The 15291-nt window shown below is 45.1% G+C and overlaps 4 protein-coding genes across 4 annotated transcripts in view; 2 read left to right on the top strand and 2 right to left on the bottom strand.

The window, feature by feature from the left end:
- LOC115382179 (NACHT, LRR and PYD domains-containing protein 3-like) overlaps window positions 1–15291 on the bottom strand; it is a 1352480-nt gene that overhangs the window by 843269 nt on the left and 493920 nt on the right. The window lies entirely within an intron of this gene.
- LOC115382194 (NLR family CARD domain-containing protein 3-like) overlaps window positions 1–15291 on the bottom strand; it is a gene marked incomplete at its 3' end in the record, with an annotated part of 1416821 nt that overhangs the window by 702490 nt on the left and 699040 nt on the right.
- Window positions 323–7344, top strand: LOC115382201 (NLR family CARD domain-containing protein 3-like). Its single transcript, XM_030083896.1, has 3 exons — window positions 323–381; window positions 1354–1747; window positions 5141–7344. Exons 2-3 carry the CDS (start codon window positions 1471–1473, stop codon window positions 7033–7035), a joined length of 2172 nt encoding a protein of 723 aa, XP_029939756.1. The 5' UTR covers window positions 323–381; window positions 1354–1470; the 3' UTR covers window positions 7036–7344.
- LOC115382243 (stonustoxin subunit beta-like) lies at window positions 10082–10650 on the top strand (the record flags this gene model as incomplete). The annotated part of the gene is made up of 1 exon (XM_030083958.1): window positions 10082–10650. A coding segment is annotated over one exon (468 nt), but the record flags the coding sequence as incomplete, so codon positions are not given.

A 15291-nucleotide genomic window follows, 5' to 3' on the forward strand; every position in this document is an offset into this window, starting at 1 on the left:
CCGGAGTATATTCTTGGTGTCTTATTTGTCTTATCTGTGTTTTTTAATATGTTTAGGTGAGCCTGTTATTTTATTTAGTTATTTTACCTTTTTCTTTTTACTTCTCTATTGCTGTGCAGCACTTTGGTCAACGGAAGTTGTTTTTAAATGTGCTATATAAATAAAATTGAATTGAATTGAATTGAATTGAACTGAACTGTTTCCTTTGTTGTGTGCAGTTGTGTGTTCATGTTGTGTTCTTCGGTCCTCACACAATAGTTTAATGATTTTCAAATAACTTTCTACAGAGGCTGAGGCCGCTAACAGTATACGGATGTGTGCCACTCGATTTTGGATCTAAATTTCTCCCGAAGCACTGTTTGGATCAGAAAAACCTTCTGGGTGAGTATATTGTTGTACTTCATTTCGTAAACAACGTGAAAACTGTTTAAACCGAACTTATCCTTTAACAAAACTACTCAGACGGTTTTTGCTGAACCATGAGCTCCACAAGGTTTTCAAGTGGAGTTCAGCGACACGGTCAGAAATCCCCTGTGATAACCATGAACATGTACACTGTCCCGTTTTAAACTTTTTTGCCTCTCATGCCAGTTTTTGGGGTTTGATTCCCATCACAGACAAAATGCAGAATGGGACAAGCCACTATAAAACCACACACAGCGACGACCACCGGTCACCCTCTCAATTCCTCTCCTCCTCTTTCCTTCCTCCTCGCCCTGAAATCCATGAGGATTATCACTTTACTCGCCCTGAGCAGCTCCCTTTTCCTCCTCGTGCTTTATTTTGAAGAACCGAATAGGAGCTAGAGTTTTAACAGAAGCAAAACTGATATTTTTTTCATCCAATACAATCTTTATCCCCCCCCCCCCCCCCCCCCCCCCCCCTACCCCAGGGTGTGTTCCTGAGCATCACGCTGCCCCCCCCCCCCCCCCCCCCCCCCCCAACCCCGCCCCCCTGTCTTTTAGTTTCTGGTGATGTGTGTACGAACTGTATGAGAAAGGGAAAGGGAAGATGCGGCAGATAATGAATTAATTAACAAATCAAAGACAAAATTATGTTCATATAGTTTTTTGGCAAAAAGATTATTTTGAACTGACATTCTAAATGGCACTAGTCATTAAGGCACCTGGTTTGTAACTCCTGGTCTTTCACTGCTTGTCTGCATTCAGGCTCGTCCAGAATATCACTGCATGATAGAATCAATGGTAGTCAAAAATTCAAATAACATGTCAAATAAAATCAGACGTTGTCTTTGAATAGATTTAACCTGAAACAATAGAAAATTGGCATGGAGCTCATCAGTACACTTGTTTTTTTTTTTGTTTGGTTGTTTTTTTTTGTTTTGTTTTTCAGAGTCCAACATCTCACCTGAATCAAACCTGAACAGCTCCTCACCGTGGTCTTTCCAGGGACTTATGAACACAGAGTGAAAGATCAGTGATATAAATCAGACTCTTCACAAGGTCAAAGATGAGCTCACCTTCAGAAATCCTCCTGGGAATCCTGGATGATTTGGGAGATCAAGACTTTGGAAGGTTCAAGTGGTATTTGTGGCAAGATGGAGTCCTTGAAGGGTTCAAACCAATCCTGAAGAGTAAACTGGAGACATTGCAGAGGGAGGGCACAGTGGATGAGATGTGCCAGACCTACAACACTCATGCTCTTGAAGTCACTAAAATGGTTTTAGAGAAAATGAAGAAAAAGGGTGTATGGCAGAAACACTCTAAAAATATCTCACAGCCTGAAGGTAAGTCCTGGAAATGTTAAAACTTGATAGTGTTATAACTTATATTTGCACAACACGAAACAAGAGAGAAGAATAATTACAGGGAAAATATCAATGACATTCTGTCTTTTGCTTTCACCTGACAGTTTCTCTCTTTCACGCGAAACACCACCAATCTTCGTAGTTAATGTTGACAATCAGTTTATGATTTCTACATGACATTCAGACACCCAGTCTGACATTCACAGTCTAGTGACCTGAAGAGAAAACAAGCACATGAGAAAATAAATCTTTAGTCTACATTACTTAAAACCTCTTCAGGAACACATATTTTGAGTTTCAGTCATCATACATACCAAAATACCAAAGCTAAGATCTTCTAGTTTCTGGTGATGTGTGTAGGAACTGTGTGAGTAAAACCTAACTTACCATATTTTTCGGGCTACAAGGCACCCTAAAAATCCTTTAACTTTTTTCAAAAAATAACCCGGCAGTGTGCCATATAATCTGGTGCACTTTATGTGGAACAGCACACCCACTGTAATCAGGAGTCTTGCGGTGTGGGTGTGTACCGGTAAAAGGTAACACTGGGAGCGATGGCGCTTGTGCATCCATTGGGGCTCAAGCTGCCAAAAAACTCCAAACAAAAAAGGACTCCATGATGGCGCCTGTTAAGATAAAATGCTAAGTAAAAATATGTAATTAGTGCAGAAAAATTAGTCTTTAGTGAAGGCTATTGTATACATATATTGACATACCTATACGCAAATACCCATTATATACATACATATATACTCGCATATATAAATATATATACACAGACATGTATAATAAGCACGAGCTGTGAAATGTGCTGAATAAAGGAAAGAGGTGTGTGCAGAGCCGAATAAAGAAAAGTGAGAATGCTTGTATAATCAATAAGAGTGTTGTCCAGAGAAAAATAACCTGTACAGCACACTGCTGTGAGTTTCCTCTGTCGGCCAGGTGGGAGTTGTTGTACAGGGTGATGGCCTGAGGCAGGAATGATTTCCTGTATCTGTCCTGGTGACGGCGGAACTGCATCAGTCTGTTGGAGAAGGAGCTCTGCCGTCTGTCCAGTGTGTGGTGGAGAGGGTGGTCGGGGTTCTCCTTGATGGATAACAGTTTGTTCAGTGTCCTCCTCTCCACCACAGCCTCCACTGTGTCCAGTTTGCAGCCAATCACGGAGCCAGCTCTCCTGATCAGTTTGTTGAGTCTATTGGAATCGCTGACTCCAATGCTGCTCCCCCAGCAAACCACAGCTAATAAACAAATAGAACCCTGGTCCCCACAGTCTGGTAGAACATCTCCAACATCTTGCTGTACACGTTGAAGGATCTCAGCTTCCTCAGGAAGCAGAGTCTGCCCATCCCCTTCTTGTACACAGCGTCGATGTTGGATTTCCAGTCCAGTCTGTTGTTGATTAAGATGATGACGAGATGGATCCGGGCACGCTTGATGCCGAAATCGCTCAGAGACTGAAGATGAAAGCCAGATGGATTTGTGGGAGATGGTTGAACTGAAAAAGTGATTGTATAGATTTGTGTTTGATGTGTTACAACTGAAAAATGTTGAGTTACTGTGAATGACAGTTTTAAAGTCTGACTTTTATCTGAGGGATTCAAGTATTCAAGGAACTTGTTTGTCATGCCAGTTCACATTTACTTGTTTGTGGCACCAAAAAGGGGTACTCAGTCGGTCAGATTCAGGACAGAAGCTGTTTCTGAGTCTGGTGGTTCTGCTCTGCCTTTCTGAGGGAAGGGGCTGAAACAGGTTGTGTGCTGGATGAGTGAAGTCTTTCAGAATGTGGAGAGCCCTCCCCCTGCATCGTGATGAGTAGAGGTCTGAGATGGTGGGCAGGCTGCTCCCGACAGTTCTTTGTGCAGCCTTCACCACCCTCTGCAGAGTCTTCCTCTCAGTCACAGCGCAGCTGCCATGCCACACAGTGATGCAGGTGCTGAGGACGCTCTCCACCGCACAGCGGTAGAAGCTTTTCAGGACCGGGCTCCCCAGCCCAGACCTCCACAGCTTCCTGAGGAAGTACAGTTGCTGGTGGGCTTTCCTCACCACACAGGAGGTGTTCGTCCTCCAGGTGAGGTCACTGGATATGTGCACACCCAGGTACCTGTAGCTGGAGACCGTCTCCACGGCTGCTCCGCCGATGTGCAGGGGAGAGAGGGGACGCTTGTCCCTTCTGAAGTCCAACACCATCTCCTTGGTCTTCTTCACATTGATACAGAGGTTGTTGTCCCCACACCACTGCACCAGGCGCTCCACCTCCTCTCTGTAGTTGGACTCATGTCAGAGATGCATCCCACTACTGCTGTGTCGTCCACAAACTTCACAATGTGACACCAGAGTGTGTCGCCGAGCAGTCGTATGTCAGCAGAGTGACCAGCAGGGGGCTCAGCACACAGCCTGGGGGGAGCCGGTGCTGAGGCTGATGGAGGAGGAGATGGTGTTATGGATCCTGACGGTCTGAGGTCTGTTGGTCAGGAAGTCCAGGACCCTGTTACCCCAGTGTGGATCTCAGCCCAAGGAAGGAGAGCTTCTGCACCAGAGTCTGTGGGATGATGGTGTTGAAGGCAGAGGAGAAGTCCAGGAAGAGCAAGCGGACGTAGGAGTTGTTGCTCTCCAAGTGGGTGGGGGCTGTGTGGACAACTGATGAGATGGCGTCCGTGGAGCGGTGTTTCCTGCAGGCGTATTGATCGTGGTCCACAGTGTCGTCGATGGAGTCTTTGATGTAGGTCATGATTAGCCTGTCCAAGCACTTCATGACTATCGGGGTTAGGGCAACCAGTCAATAGTCATTCAGACCTATCACTGTGGAGCACCTGGGGACAGGGACAACTGTGGCAGTCTTTAGGCAGGTGGGGACAGAGGACAGTGACAGTGAGGTGTAGACAGTGAAGTTTCACTTGATGCATCTAATTTATTCATGTAGTTATTTTATCATATTTGCTGTAGTTATCTGTTAACTCTACATTGTATTCTTTGAGTTCAAAGTTTTGAAGTTACCTGAAGGGTGGTCAAGACCAGGAAGTGAGTGTGTGCATGTCAGAGAAGCAGACAGAGGCCAGCCTCTCAGCAGTTTTTAATTCAGGTTAGACTGTTGTTTTTCTGTATTGTTGCAGTGGTTTCCACCACAGTCATCTCAGTTCCAAAATTAATAAACCAGCATTAAGACATGCAACTTTCAGCTGGACCACTATTATTATCCAGTGGGCCTGATAATCTGCTGTGCCTCATCTATGAAAATGAACAGATTTATTGGTGTTTACTGATGTTCCACCTTATAATCCGGTGTGCCTTATGGTCCAAAAAATATGGTATTCCAGAGAAGTTTGAACATGACTCAAAACCATCTTTTATTTTTTTTGTCTCTGAAAAAAAAAGTTTTAGGGAAAGACGGTCCTCAAGGGTTTGATTTGTCAGCAACATCTAAGAGCTGTCAGAAGGAACTCAAGTCCAACCTGAAGAGGAGTTTCGAGTCTATGTTTGAGGGAGTCGCTGAGGCAGGAAAGCCGACCCTCCTGAACCAGATCTACACAGAGCTCCACATCACAGAGGGAGGGGCTGCAGAGGTCAATCAGGAACATGAGGTCAGACAGATTGAAACAGCATCCAGGACAGCAGACAGAGCAGAAACAAGCATCAGACCAGGAGACATCTTTAAAGCCTCACCTGGAAGATCTCAACCAATCAGAACAGTGCTGACAAAGGGAGTGGCTGGCATTGGGAAAACAGTCCTGACTCAGAAGTTCACTCTGGACTGGGCTGAAGACAAAGACAACCAGGACGTCCACTTCATATTTCCATTCACCTTCAAAGAGCTGAATGTCGAGAAGGAGAAGAAGTTCAGCTTGGTGGGACTTGTTCATCACTTCTTCAATGAAACTAAAAAGACAGGTATTGACAACTTTGAAGAATTCCAGGTGATCTTCATCTTCGATGGTCTGGATGAGTGTCGACTCCCTTTGAACTTCCGTCGAGCTGAGATCCTGACTGATGCTACAGAGTCCACCTCAGTGGATGTTCTGCTGATAAACCTCATCAGGGGGAAACTGCTTCCCTCTGCTCGCCTCTGGATCACCACACGACCTGCAGCAGCCAATCAGATCCCTGCTGACTGTGTGGACATGGTGACAGAGGTCCGAGGGTTCACCGACCCCCAGAAGGAGGAGTACTTCAGGAAGAGGTTCAGAGAGGAGGATCAGGCCAGCAGGATCATCTCCCACATCAAGACCTCCCGAAGCCTCCACATCATGTGCCACATCCCGGTCTTCTGCTGGATCACTGCTACAGTTCTGGAGGAGGAGCTGAAGAGCAGAGAGGGAGGAGAACTGCCCAAGACCCTGACTCAGATGTACATCCGACACCTGGTGGCCCAGGTTGAAATGAACAATGTCAAGTATGATGAGGAACCTGCCACAGCTGAAACCTTGAGTCCAGAGAGCAGGGAGATGATAGAGTCTCTGGGAAAACTGGCCTTTGATCAGCTGCAGAAAGGAAACCTGATCTTCTACGAACCCGACCTGACAGAGTGTGGCATCGATCTCAGAGCAGCCTCAATGTACTCAGGAATGTTCACAAAGATCTTTAAAAAGGAGAAAGGCCTCCGTAAGTCTTTGTTCTGCTTCATCCATCTTAGCTATCAGGAGTTTCTGGCTGCTCTTCATGTCCATCAGACCTTCATCAACTCTGGAATCAACCTGCTGGAAGAGAAACAAACAACCATTCAACAATCTCCACAACAGCCTCAACTCCACCATCTCCATCAGAGAGCAGTGGACGAGGCCTTGAAGAGTCCAAATGGACACCTGGACTTGTTCCTCCGCTTCCTCCTGGGTCTTTCCCTGGAGACCAATCAGAGTCTCCTTCAAGGTCTACTGACACAGACAGGAAGTAGCTCACAGTCCATTCAGGAAACAGTCCAGTACATCAAGAAGAAGCTGGATGAGAGTCTGTCTGCAGAGAGAAGCATCAATCTGTTCCACTGTCTGAATGAACTGAATGATGGTTCTCTGGTGGAGCAGATCCAACAGTTCCTGAGATCAGAGTATTTATCTACAGATGGACTGTCTCCTGCTCAGTGGTCAGCTCTGGTCTTCATCTTACTGTCATCAGAATATGATCTGAAGGAGTTTGACCTGAAGAAATACTCTGCTTCAGAGGAGGCTCTTCTGAAGCTGCTGCCAGTGGTCAAAGCCTCCAGCAAAGCTCTGTACGTACTTTATGATCGAATATGGACCACAGTATGGGCTCAGTTTTATTGTTCTGCCAGCACATAAATAATATTCTTCCAAAAAATGAGATTTTCATTAGTGAAACAGAAGTTCCTTTGCAAACATCCTGTTTACATATGCAAAGTACAAAACTGCTTTCAAGACTCTGAATTGCTGTTGTGAATTCTGTCCTTGTCTTTATACGTCTATCTGATTGGATGTTAAGAAATTGAATAGTTCAATCATGAAGTAGATGGTGTCCTACCCCCTGGAGACTCTTAAAGGAGAGTAGAGTTTCAACATGATTAAAAAAGAAATCAAATGAGTGTCATTTTTAAGTGTTGTTCACAGTTAAGTACAAGTACAGTATGCTCACAAATTAATGCTTAATGAGTGGGAGCTCTGAGCCACTGCACAACGAGTGCACCACCACACCTCCATCCTTCTAGAAAAGAAGAGAAAAGAACATCAGGGGTGATGAGTTTTCCAGATAGCACAGACATAAAAGACATTATACATCTGACTCAGACATTGGATATTATAACAAGAGGGGTCTTTTTGTTTGGATGGGAGCAGGGACACCCTCCCTTGGCCTTTCATGGTCACAGTGGGGTGGGGGAAATTGCAGGGGGGGTTGTGAGTAATGTGTAGTGTGTAGCCCTGAGAATGCCATGTGATGCAGGGTGTGTTTGTCAGCAGGTGGTGATTGTGGTCCAAACAGCAGCTGAGTCCATGAGTGTCTTCTGTGTAGGAACAGGTCTCTCTGTCTGGAGTGTTTGTCCTCTGGAAGAAGCCACAATCATCCCACGGGGGGAGGATTGGGGCAGCGGTCGCTATGCTGTGAATCCATGATGAAGTTCTCTTTGATTGGTAGTTCCAGCTGCTCCTCATTTTAATTCAGCTTTTAGTGTGATCAGATTCTTAGTCGCCTCATTTGATTCCAGACTGAGCAGATGTAGTGTAGAACAGTTCTGTGAGTTGACTCCCGATGGCTCTCACACTGCTGTTTAATAAACACAGAATAGAAAATCACATAAAGGCTCCTTCTCACTGTTATGATTTACATTTTCCAAACCAGAAGCAGGAGACGATTCATTTCATGTTTTGAACTCCTGCTGAAACTCTGCTCCCCTTGAAGAGTCTGCTGCAGTGTGGGAGGACAGAAAGACAAACTGGACGCTTCAGTTTCACAAGGAAAAAGTTCTCACTGGAACTTCAGAGTCTTTCATGTAGTTTTGTGTTTGTATCTGTGAACAGGATGTTTGAAAAGGATTTTCTCCTTTTTTTCCCCCACAAATACAAAAATTCTTAAAGCCAGACAAATTATTTTCGACACTTTAATGTGACTTATTTTGTGAAGGATAGCAAAACATTATGTAAAAATTCAAACTGTGAAATGATCTACAAGCATTCATTTACCTCGGCAGGATATTTCTGACTTAATATTAAAGCCATAAAATTCTGTCCCTGATGTCCAGTCAGCTGGTTTTCATTGTTGCTTCTTCTTCAGGTTGAGCTGCTGTGGTCTGTCAGAGAGAAGCTGTGGAGCTCTGTCCTCAGTCCTCAGCTCTCAGTCCTCCAGTCTGACACATCTGGACCTGAGTAACAACCAGCTGCAGGATTCAGGAGTGAAGCGTCTGTCTCTTGGACTGGAGAGTCCTCACTGTAAACTGGAAGCTCTCAGGTCAGGATCCAGCTGCTGCTTGATCATGTGGAGGATCTTCCTTCTTCCTTCTTGACTTGATGCAGCCATGTTTGTGTCTCCAGTCTGTCAGGGTGTCTGGTCTCAGAGGAAGGCTGTGCTTCTCTGGTCTCAGCTGTGAGATCCAAGTCCTCCCATCTGAGAGAGCTGGACCTGAGCTACAACCATCCAGGAGACTCGGGAGTGAAGGAGCTGTCAGCGGCAGTGGAGGATCCACACTGCTCACTGGAGACTCTCAGGTATGGACACACAACAGGAGCTCCTCATGGAGACTGAGATGTTCTTCACAGTGTCTCCAGTTGATGATCAGACTGGTCGCAAAGACTCTTGGATGAGAAGCCTGTTTAATGTTGAACAGCATTCATCACAGACTTCAGAACTAATTGAGAATGAGAAGGTTTCGCCCAACTTCATCTGAGTTTGATTCAATTAAATTCAGCTTCATTCATATCTCACCAAGTACAACACAGTTTTTTCTAGGCACTTTCACAGAGAAAACCCAAGCGGTTCCACATGAGCAACAGTGACTCTGGAAAGGAAAAACTACCTTTTAAAAGGAAAAAAAAAATATGATCAGAACCACTCTTGGTAACTTTCTGCTGTCCCGGTCGGGGTGTCCAGGTCACTCGTCCTCTTCTGTGTCCTCGTCCATCCCTGTGTGCTTTGTCAGTCCCACCTGTGTGTGTGTGTCTGCCTAACCTCATGTTTCAGTCTTTCAATGGTCTCATCTATCTATGGTGTTCTGTCTCTGTCCTTCACCCCAGTCTGTTTAGTGTTGTCTCTGTCTTTGTTCTGTCCTGGTCCATCTCAGCTTCCTCCTGTTCATCGCCGTTCAATGTTTTATTCAACTGACAGACATTAGTGTTTGTTTAGTCTCTTTTTATTCCTTCCTCTCTTGTGTTTTCAAACATATTTCAGCTGAAGAAAGGCTCAAGCTGATGACAACTGACCAGAGACAGTGCTGGTTACATCTCTCTCTCTCTCTCTCTCTCTCTCTCTCTCTCTCTCTCTCTCTCTCTCTCTCTCTCTCTCTCTCTCTCTCTCTCTCTCTCTCTCCCCCTGCAGGGTGGACCATGGTGGACAGCAATGGCTCAAACCTGGTGTGAGGAAGTGTAAGTTGGACTCATCACTGTCCGTTTGTCTTTCAATCAAAGCTTTGGATTCATTCAAACATCACTGACAAGAGAAGCCTGACAAAAAGTGTCCTCATCAAACTTTCTCTCCATCAACACATGTCAGGAAGTCCACAAACAACAAATCCATCACATGTGTCACATCAGGACTGAACTCTTTTTCTCTCCATCAGATTTCTCTCAACTTCAACTGGATGAAAACTCAATGAGCAGAAAGCTCAAACTGTCCAACAACAACAGGAAGGTGACACTTGTGGAGGAAGAGCAGCCGTATCCTCATCATCCTCACAGATTTGATGACTGTCCTCAGCTGCTGTGTAGAAATGATCTGAGTGGTCGATGTTACTGGGAGGTCGAGTGGAGCGGACCTGTTTCTATATCAGTGAGTTACAGAGGAATCAGAAGGAAAGGAGACAGTGAGGAGTGTAGGTTTGGAAGGAATTATCATTCCTGGAGTCTGGAGTGCTATGGAGGTTACTCTGTCTGTCACAATAACAGAGAAACACTCCTCTCCCTCTCCTCCTTCTCCTCCTCCTCCTTCATCTCCTCCTCCGCTTACTCCTCCTCCGCCTCTGGTAGAGTAGCAGTGTATGTGGACTGTCCTGCTGGCTCTCTGTCCTTCTTCAGAGTCTCCTCTGACTCTCTGATCCACCTCTACACCTTCAACACCACATTTACTCAACCTCTGACTGCTGGATTTGGACTCTTGGACTCTGGTTGTTCAGTGAGTCTGTGTCCTCTGTAGAACGGATGTCTCTGTCTCTGACAGCAGGGAGGAGGAGGAGGCTGTCAGAAGGTGGGAGGGGCCTCTCAGAATGTGGGAGGGACCTATTAAGTGGGAGGGGTCTATCAGAAGGTGGGAGGGGCCTATCAGAACATGATGTCACAATGCTAACATGATAACATAACACAATGCTGACATGATGCTAATATGCCAGTAACACAATGCTGGCATGATGCTAAAATGATAACAACACAATGCAAAAAATACAATATGCTAGCAATGTAAAGAAACAATGCTAGCATGATGTTATCATGCTACCAACACAATGCTAACACGAGGCTACCATGATCACACAATTTTAACATTGTGCTATCAATAAAAAAGAATGTTAGCATGGTGCTAATATGCTGGCACCACAATGCTAGCATGATACTAACATTATAACACAATCCTTGCACAATGCTGCTAACTTGATAAGAACAATGCTAACATGATGCCAGCAATAAAAAACTAAGCTAACATGATGCTATTATGCTAGCAACACAATGTTAACATGACGCAAGCAATGAAGTCACATTGGTAATATGAATAACATGAATAATACTATATGCCAATAATAAAAACAATGTTAGCATGATGCTAATATGCTAGCATAATGCTTTGCTATGCATGCTGCGGACACATCCTTTCTATTTTCATGTTCAGTTATTTTTGGCGTTCCAGTATTTTGTAGATATTCATCCTGTTTTTTGGGGATTTTGTGTTTTCCATTAATTTTGGTAAGTAATTATTGCTTTCCTTTTTTGGGGGTTTCTGTTGTGATTGTGCCGCGCTAGACATAGCATCTCTCTCTCTCTCTCTCTCTCTATCGCCCAGTGCGCTTATGGAATGAAATCCCTATCAAAATTCAAGAGCATTTTAAATATATTTGAGGGCAGTATTGATCTATTTCATTCTCGGATTTTTCATGCATCAATGCTGTCAGCCAATAGAAAGCTGGCTGGCTTTGACCAATCAGATGATCCCTGTGAGTATCCAGGTGTGTTTGGTGTTTTCTGAGGAGCGTCTCATACGGGCGGATACTCTTTTAACAGGTTCTATCCACTTCCTCCTCCGGGGCTGGAATAAATGTGATTTCTTTGATTTTTTTACCTCTGTTGGAATAAAGTATCATTCAATACATACAACAGAGTCCAAACTTTTTTTCCCCCAAAATAAGAGTGAAAAATAAAAACTGCAGTAGGTTTAAGGGTTTAAATTGATGAGGAACACGTTCATGGAGACTGAGTTCAATGAAATTGACAGAAATAGGTGAGATCTGAGCAGATGAAAATGACACTTTCCAGACTGGCCTAGTCTTACTGACCTGATCATATTGATGGTGAACAACAGAGACTTCTTTTGGTCTTCTGTGATGTGCTTTATGGAGACGTGGCTGTGAAACAACACCAGCCTGCGCTGCAGCTGGCAGGCTAAAAGAGGACCTCCAGAGCCCCCCTCCTTGGACCCATATCTAGGCCAATGGAGGACCCCCAGAAGTCCTGAATGGGGCCCCGGCCCGCTTCATCCAGCATGGATCTTCTGCTATGACAGCAGAGTTTCTGACCTTCACCTCTCTCGCTCCTCAACACAATCTCGGAGCTCTGTGAGGATCCAGGGAACACTCTGCTCCAGGTCTGAAACAAAGATTTCCAGAAAAATCCATCTGTGGCGGAATCCATCTGTGGCGGAATCCCTCAGGGCGTTGACCCTACGACCTTACCAAGACTGGTGCCTTTGTCACAGACGAGACAACTGTCCTGGGAGAAGATCAGTGGGTCTACTGTAGCTCCAACAGGGACCAGGTGAGCCGACTGTTCCTGAAAAAAGGATCATATCACTGATGCTCGGACTGAATGACATCTGATGACTGATGAAAGCAGCAGGCAGACCCAAAATATTAAGTTGAATTCCAGGTATGCACAATAATCACGAAATGTATGCATATTAGAAGCAACCAAAACTTCCCCAAAACAGCTCAGATTTTCATCAAACCAGCATTGTTGCACAGGTCCAGTCTTGGCCTTTCTGAAGACATCTCATTTGTGACCCTCTCAGCTGTCTGGAACACAGGCCCACCCAAAATATTAAGGAGAACTTCAGTTCTGAACAATAATCGCTAAATGTATGCATATTAGAAGCAACCATAACTTCCCCGGATAAAAGTCAGATTGTGATAAAACCAGCATGGTTGCACAGTGCTTGTCTTGGCCTTTCTGGAGATATCTCATTTGTGACCCTCTCAGCTGTCTGGAGCACAGGCCCACCCAAAATTTTAAGCAGAATTTCAGTTCTGCACAATAATCGCTAATTGTATGAATATTACAAGCAACCATAACTTCCCCCAAAAAAGTCAGATTTTGATAAAACCAGCATTGCTGCACAGGGCCAGTCGTGGCCTTCCTGAAAATATATCATTTGTGACCCTCTCAGCTGTCTGGAGCACAGGCAGATCCAAAATATTAATGTCAATTTCAGGTATGCACAATAATCGCTAAATGTATGCATATTAGAAGCAACCATAACTTCCCCAAAACAGCTGAGATTTTGATGAAACCAGCATTGTTGTACAGTGCTTTTCTTGGCCTTCCTGAAGATATCTCATTTGTGACCCTCTCAGCTGTCTGGAGCACAGGCCCACCCAAAACATTAAGCAGATTTTCAGGTCTGCACAATACTCGCTAAATGTATGCATATTAGAAGCAACCATAACTTCCCCGAAAAAAGTCAGATTTTGATAAAAGCAGCATTGTTGCACAGCGCTTGTCTTGTCTTGTCTGGAGAATATCTCATTCGTGACCTTTTCAGCTGTCTGGAGCACAGGCCCACCCAAAATATTAAGCAGAACTTCAGGTCTGCACAATAATCGCTAAATGTATGCATAATGAAAGCAACCATAACTTCCCCAAAACAGTTCAGATTTTGATGAAACCAGCATTGTTGCAGAGTGCTTGTCTTGACCCTTCTGGAGATATCTCATTTGTGACCTTTTCAGCTGTCTGGAGCACAGGCCCACCCAAAATATTAAGCAGAATTTCAGGTCTGCACAATACCCAGCAGGCACTTGACGTTGATGTAACGTTGGAACAATGTTGCACTCCAACTTTGGATTAGCATTGGATTATGATGCGAAAATGAAATTTAGGTTTACGTTAAATCCTTATGCAGCCTTGACGTCAACTTCTAACGTTAAATAGACATTGAATATTTGTTGGACTTCCAACATTGGATTACCGTTGGATTATGATGCGACAATGAAAGTTAGGTTTACGTTAAATCCTTACGTAGCCTTGACGTCAACTTCCAACGTTAAATAGACATTGAATATTTGTTGGACTTCCAACGTTGGATTAGCATTGGATTATGATGCGAAAATGAAAGTTAGGTTTACGTTAAATCCTTACGTAGCCTTGACGTCAACTTCCAACATTAAATAGACCCTGAATATTTGTTGGACTTCCAACGTTGGATTAGCATTGTGTTGTGAGATGTGTCTGTGTGTGTGTTCAGGAGCTCAGTGCGTGAGTGAGAGAGAGAGAGAGAGCGTGCATGTGTGTGCATGTGCGCGCGGCCGAGCAGTGTGCCCGGAGAGTGAGCGTGCAGGAGGCAGTGAGGACAGGTACGGCGACCGGGGCGGATAGGGAAGGAAACTTTTGTGCAGTGCAGTAATAAAGTGCCAGCTCTTCAGCACTCCTGGAGTTGTTCTTTTTGCCACCATTCTTCAAGCAGAGGTAACCTTGTTTTTGGGAGTTAGCCCCAGAGGAGAAGTCATCCCTGGCCCTGGAGAAGATCTCCCCTGCGTCCCCCAACCACGGTTAGGAGACCGAAGGCAGGAATGGTTAACACTGGCGACCACGAAGGGACCCTCGTGCACTGGAAAGAATGGTGAGCATCGCAATGAAAGCACAATAACGCCTAAAACGAGTGACTTTTGTAGAACGGTGTTAGCAGCGTTGCTAAGCTAAAGCAACATGGCGGCCGCTCGCTACTCCGCTGACGTCCACGGACGAGAAACAAACTACTCAAACCCATTCATGTCACTCATTAATGATCGGGACAGCGGACAATGTATTGTGGAAGCTTATGGAACCGGAGTTGAGAGGAAATGTGAACATCATAACCCATTTTTGTGTGATGAAAGCTGCGCTAACACGCTTGCTAATGGAGATTTGTTCACGCCATTCAATCACCCCGCTCAGTTTGTTACCACAAACCCCTTTTATGACAGTCAAAACCACAGCTGCAGGGGAAGCCCTGATGTTTGCCTGCTCTCCTATCCTGCCCCAGATGTGTCATTTAAGGTGCATTATGCAGACACGAACCCCTTCGCCACTGCCCACATGGGAAGTTTTGTACACAGCACACCAGCTTCCAGACCAGAAGCGTGCATGCTTCCCATACCATGTGCTCATAATGACCCTAAAGAGACTGTTGAACATGGTCATTTCCCGCCAAGCCTTCCCTGTCGTGTGCACAAGCATCAAAGCCGCTCTACACCCCATAAGCCTCCTCCATCAGACAGTGATGAGGACTACGATCCCAAAGAGAGAGTCCCAACTCTACGTCCTGGGCAGTATGATGGCAGCACACCATGGAGAGAGTTTCTGCACAGATTTGAGAGCTGCGCTGAGGCGAATCACTGGTCACCAAAGACAATGGCCATCCAGCTGAAGTTCTCCCTCACTGGAGCTGCAGGCGCTATCATCCACAGAAACCCTCGTTCA

This window comes from Salarias fasciatus, chromosome 23 (assembly GCF_902148845.1).
Source record: "Salarias fasciatus chromosome 23, fSalaFa1.1, whole genome shotgun sequence".
Taxonomy (NCBI): domain Eukaryota; kingdom Metazoa; phylum Chordata; class Actinopteri; order Blenniiformes; family Blenniidae; genus Salarias; species Salarias fasciatus.